This window comes from Mus pahari, chromosome 2 (assembly GCF_900095145.1).
Source record: "Mus pahari chromosome 2, PAHARI_EIJ_v1.1, whole genome shotgun sequence".
In the NCBI taxonomy this organism is placed as follows: domain Eukaryota; kingdom Metazoa; phylum Chordata; class Mammalia; order Rodentia; family Muridae; genus Mus; species Mus pahari.
The window spans coordinates 104,044,729-104,050,747 of record NC_034591.1 but is presented as its reverse complement, the minus strand read 5'-3'; the positions used below and the strand labels follow the sequence as shown (position 1 = coordinate 104,050,747).

Here is a 6,019-nt window from a genome sequence, read left to right as displayed (position 1 = left end):
AAAAAAAAAAAAAAAAGAGTAGCAGAAGTCATGGGCAGTATCACTGTCAGCGCGTTGGCTTGAGTTCTCGTAGGCCTGCCTAAAATAAAGTGACTAGAATTAAGTATTTTTAAGACTGCAAGATAAGTAAATTCAAGAAATGCTACCAGCCAGGAGTGGTCATTCATACTTGTAATCACAACACTTGGAAGGCTGAGACAGGGCAAAGTGAATTACAGGCCAACCTGGGCTACCAAGTGGGACCCAGTTACAAAGACACAGAAAAAGGGGGTGGGGGGAGATAAGAAAGACTTGGGGTGTGGCTAGGGGACAGAGTACTCACTCACTTGACAAGCTGCCTTTATGAGTTTAACCCCCAGTACCACACAGCATGTTCACAGGTCGCCTCACTCACCTGGTGGATCTTCCCCAGGCATCCCTCCATACCTCCTCGGTTGGTCGCACTTTGAGCCTCACACCTCTTCTAAGACAGGCATTCATCTATCCTCTGAGCTCTATGCAAAGGTGCCCCTTGAGCGCTCTGATACCCTCCCTGGCCCACCCCACCCCCAACCCTCTAACCCCTTTAAGTAGCCTCTGACTCCTAGGGCCCCCACAATCTCCTCTGCGGACCCCCTCTTCTCAAGCACGTTAGCTCCGGCCGCCCCTTCAACCCCGGAATCCCCATCTTGGAGTCCCTGCCTCACGGACAGCCTTTCTCCCCAGAGACCCTTCTCCTTCCAGATCCCGGCTCCCCTCGGGACCCTCAATCTCCTCGGGACGCCTGCTCCGCAAGCCCCCTTCTCTTCAGGACCCCCGCCCCAAGGCCGCTCCGCTGACACGCGCTGTCCACCTCTGGCTTCACTGCTCGGGCCCCGCGGCCACTACACACCCCCATCACTGTCCTTACCGCACATGATGTTGGTCACGGGCGAGGGCCGAGCTGTCGGGCGCGCGGAGAGCTTCGGAAGCGAGGATGAGCTCGGGCCGGGGTGGCGGCAATGAGAGGACTCTGGGATGCGACAGCTCAGACCCGACTGTCGGACTCACCGCTCGCTCGGCTCTCAACTGCCGCCCCGCCCCCCGGCCACGCGCGCCGCCGCGGCTCTCCCATTGGGCCGCGCCCGCGCCGCTCACGCGCAGGCATCGCCCGCCCAGCGCGCAGACGCAGAGCTGCGGGTAGCGACGTGGCAGGGGCTCGACCTGCATCCGCTTTAGGTTCCTGGAGCCGCCCGCTGAGGGCGAGCCGAGCCTCGGAGGAGGAGGAGGAGGAGGAAGGGAGTGTTTACACAGCAGTTTGTGTGTCTCAAGGGGAACGGGAAGGAGGGAGACGGAGAGAAAAGCTGGAGGGCAGGAGGGAGAGCCTGGGACAGACGTGTCAGTGTGCAGAGCCACGGTGGCCGGAACTGCGCTGGTGGCGCAGAGGTGCGCGAGCCTGCAGGCCGCCCTCGGGCAGCCATTCGGTGACGACCTGAGCTGTAGACAAGGTGCTCAGCGCTGAGCCCCACTCCTTGCCTTCCTCACTGTTCTTTGCCTAGGGTACCACTAGTCAGTGGTCCCAGCACTGCGCCTGCGCTCAGAGAGGCTGTGGGCACTTTGTACTAGGGATTCGCTCTTGTCACGAATGAACTCTCCATTGAGAAAAGAGGAGCCGTGTTCCTGAGAAGTGAGCGGGGCGTTTCCTTTTGGAAGGTTTAAATACCTTGGAGCAAAAGTAGCTAGTTATCAGCCCGCTCTTGATAGTTCTAAAGGAAGTGAATGTATAGGGCCCACAGAAGCTGACATACTTAACATGCAGTTAAGTACTCTCAGCCAGAACCCCCTTCCGACCGCTCCAGCGTTCAAAACTGCACGCGGGGGTTATTCTCCAGAGTCCCACATCACATCCTTGCCACTTTTAAGTGTGACATCTTTAGGTCTCCCCAAGATGGTTTTAACATTTCATCCTTTGATCTGTGTCATACAATAAGAGGCTTCTGTATTAAAGTTGTTTCCTCTCCCCACTAAACTGTTAAGTTCCTTTAAGATGGAGTGAGGTTTTTGTTTGTTTGTTTGTTTGTTTTTTAATAACCAACACTTGCAAAGAAAAAAAAGAAAAAACAAAAAACAAGTCAGGTGTGGTGGCACACGCCTTTAATCCCAGCACTCAGGAGGCAGAGGCAGGTGGATTTCTGAGTTTGAGGCCAGCCTGGTCTACAGAGTGAGTTCCAGGACAGCCAGGGCTATACAGAGAAACCCTGTCTTAAAAAAAAAAAGAAAGAAAGAAAGAAAAGAAAGAAAAGAAAAGAAAAAAGAAAAGAAAAACCAACACTTGCCTAGTCATACACCCGAGCAATACATGGCAAATCAAAACTGTTCTGGTGGCTGGAAAGAGTAATAAAAGCCTTACAGAATTGTCCTCAGCTCGTCGTAGGTGCAAGGAAGCAAAGGCTTTTCAGTTTTTCATCTCCTATCTCAAATAGAGGCTAGAAAAAGTAATCAAGGAAGTATTTCTCGTCTAAAAGCTCTTCATTATTCCAAGCCATTAAACAGGTCCCTAGATTGCCTTGGCAGAGCTAACACAGTGGCGTGTTCCTTAGAGGACTTCTTAGTCTAAAGACCCTGCACTGGAAGACGACTTGAGATATTGCCCAAGAATCGAGGTGTGGTTCTGGTGCCTCGCCTCCCTTGTCTGCTGGCAGCAAACCTGTTGATGCCACAAAGGAAATGGCAGCAGTACCAGCAAAGTGTTTCAGCCACAGTAATCTGTTCAGCTGTGCCTAGCGACTCACTGTCCCTTATCTTATCCATCTCCGTGCTGCTGCTACTGCTGCCTGGGTAGGTGCTCAGCACCAGCTGAAACGAAACATTAAAGGCCAATGCTCTCCAGCCCAGCTTTGAACAAGCTCACTAAACCACCAGACAAAGAATGCTTTGTAACTATGTGCCAGCTGAGACACTGCCCCTCCTCTGGGTAGAGAACCCTGCCTTCTCTGGGCCTGTAAAAATAAACCCAGAGGAGAAAATAAATGCTGTGTGAAGGAAAGAGGCCATCTGAGCCTAATTTGAACATCTGAGAACACGGGTTTTTCCTCCTAACCAGCAACACTGAACAAATTTAAGGAGGGAGAGTCTCTGTCTTAATTAGAGCTTCTATTGCTGCAACAAAACACTGTGACCAGCTGGGCAGTGGTGCCACACGCCTTTAATCACAGCACTTGGGAGGCAGAGGCAGAGGCAGGCGGATTTCTGAGTTTGAGGCCAACCTGGTCTACAAAGTGAGTTCCAGGACAGCCAGGGCTACACAGAGAAACCCTGTCTTGAAAAACCAAAGAAGAAAAAAGAAAAAAAAAGTGACCAAAAGCAAGTTGGGGAGGAAAGGGTTTATTTGGCGTATACTTCCACACTGTAGTCTACCACTGAAGGAAGCCAGGGCAGGAACTCACACAGGACAAGGGCCTGGAGTCAGAAGCTGATGTAGAGGCCATGGCAGGATGCTGCTTACTGTCTTGATCCACATGGCTTGCACAGTCTGTTTCTTATAGAACCCAGGACTATCAGCCTGGGGATGGCACCACCCACCATGAGCTGGGCCTGGGCCCTCTCCTGCCAATCACTAAGTAAGAAAATGCCTTGCAGCTGGATCTTACAGAGGCATTTTTCTCAAATGAGTCTCCCTCCTTTCAGGCAACTCTAGCTTGTGTCAAGTTGACATAAGGTTAGCCAGCACAGCCTTATTTGTCCTTGCTTTAAGACTTTTTGACCTTCCTCACCTCTGTGATTTTTGTTACCTCTGTCGAAGCTCTGAAAGGAAACTCTTCCCGTACAGTATTACAGCTCTTCTCTGGCTGTCGGGGGAAGGCTCCCCCAACCCAAGCAGAACAGCTGTGGTCCTCCAGTCAAAGTGTTTCAGTTCTGCTCCAGCAGGGGGAGGTTTCCCCAAAGAAAGTGTTACAGCTCTGCTTACAGGGGGTCTCCTGGCATTCGGGAGCCAAGGATACCATACAGTCACACTGCACAGCAAACCTCACACAGAGATGTATGGGATGCAGGGAAGGGCGGGGAATGACCCAGGAGGGCAAGAAGCAGCAGAGAACTGAGCAGAAAGAGAAGTTTATAGAGGATTTGGGGGTGGGGGTGGGGAATTCCAGAGTGGCCTGGATTGAGGGGATTCTGTTCCTTGGCCCTAGTCTTGGGGTCAAGTCTGGGTAAAGGTGTTTTCCTTGCCCTTTTATCTACATTCCCCTTATCCACATTCTAATAAATAGCAATGAAAGTATTGTGTAAAATGAAAATGGAGGTGCTAGGATCCATGTGTTTGAAGTTTGAAGGAGTTTTGTAGTAAATCTTACCCAGTGGATAGGAAAGATGGTGGCAAATAGGGAGGGAGAGACAGCCTGAGGCCTGTGAGAAGAAAAACTGAAATCTGAAGGCTGAGGCTGTGTCAGGAGTTTAAAGTCATCCTTGAGAGCAAAGAGACTTCCAGGCCAGTCAAGTCCCTGTCTCAGAGGACACACCGGGCTGGAGAGACAGCTCAGGGGTTCAGAATCCATGCTGTCCTTCTGAAGGAGCAGAGTTCAGTTCCCAGCTCCCAAAGAAGGTGGCTCACTGTGCCTATAGCTCCAGCTCCTGAAATGGAAATTTCCGGTTTCTTTAACAACTCTGCTGTGTCTCGTGACGTTTTTCTGGAAGCCGTCTTGTGAGAGGGCATGGGCTGTTTTGCTGAAAACAGACACTTGAGAGGGAACCTGCTGTTTAGAAAGAATATAAATAGAACCCCACAGACAGTGAGAGGACGCTCTAGCTCTAGCTTTGCTCCACCAGGCAACGCTTCACTGCTCTTCGTTTCCTAGAGAGAAATGAGCCAAAGAACTCGTGGTACTCCAGCTGCTTCTGGCCGCCTCTTTTGGCCGCTTCCACTGTCTCCTGCAGATCAGGCGGAGCCTTGCTGTTGCTATTGATTCAAGTATGGTATTTGCTGTTGAACTGGACTGTTGGTATCCTGATAACAAAGAGTGGGATCACCCCCAAAAAACTACTTCAAAACAGGTCACAACTTCCTTTTCCCAATTAACCTTCTTTTTCCACTACCTCTAGAAGTAGTGAACTAGAAGAAAGATGGGCTAGAAGGAGGGTTGAAGTGTTTAAGAACCCTAAATAAAGTAGGTTTTGAACAATCTAAGAGTACAAGCTCCAAGGGATACAACACCTGCTCCTGGCTTCCATAAGCACCTACATGATGCATGAACATATTCTCATTCTCTCTCTCTCTCTCTCTCTCTCTCTCTCTCTCTCTCTCTCTCTCTCTCCCCACACACACACACACACATACACACATATATACACACATCACATCCACACTCTTGACTTACATGGATATCTGCACACACACACACACACACACACACACACACACACACACACACTATGACAACACCAGTCAGCTATAGAAAGGCCTCTGGACTGGGCCCCTTTGGTTCCACTATTACCCCAGCTTAACCTACATATCCCCTCCCCAGAACATCTCTTCAAATGCAGACCTGATTAGCTCTCCCTGTCCAGGGTTCCTCGTCCACAAGGTTAAGGTCCCGAACAGATGAAGTACACAGGTTCCCAGGCCTTCCTCCAGCGACTTTGTCAGTGACTTCCTGCCAGGCTCTCCTAGCATTTTGTAAAGATCTCTGGGAAAATAAAACCAGCTCAAACCAGCTCAAGCTTTAACAACTTGTTTTTTGTTTCATTTTCTTTTTGAGACAGTATATCCATCCCCGTATAGCTCAAGATAGCCTGGACCTGGTGACCTTTCTACCTCATCTTCCTAGTCCTGAGATTACAGGCACACACTACCACACTTAGTTCTCGTTCTCTCTCTCTCTCTCTCTCTCTCTCTCTCTCTCTCTCTCTCTCTCTCTCTCAATTTTTTATCTCTTAAAAAGGAAACCAAGTTTTTCCCCAGGTGCCATACAGTAGCATGGTCCTATTGAGAAAACCAAGGCTGCAACAGATGAGGTCCTCATGTCATGTGGCACTTAGCCATGCCTGGCAGAACCAGCCCTGCCTT

At 50.3% G+C, this 6,019-nt stretch overlaps 1 protein-coding gene across 1 annotated transcript in view; it reads right to left on the bottom strand.

Annotated features, from left to right (window-relative positions):
• The window catches only part of Gfpt1 (glutamine--fructose-6-phosphate transaminase 1), a 55,160-nt gene extending 54,118 nt beyond the window's left edge, over positions 1-1,042 (bottom strand). Inside the window, exon 1 of the mRNA XM_029535280.1 lies at positions 890-1,042. Coding sequence (XP_029391140.1) covers positions 890-896 — 7 coding nt within the window. The 5' untranslated portion in view covers positions 897-1,042. The remainder of the gene's footprint in view (positions 1-889) is intronic.
• Between the last annotated feature and the right edge of the window lie 4,977 nt (positions 1,043-6,019).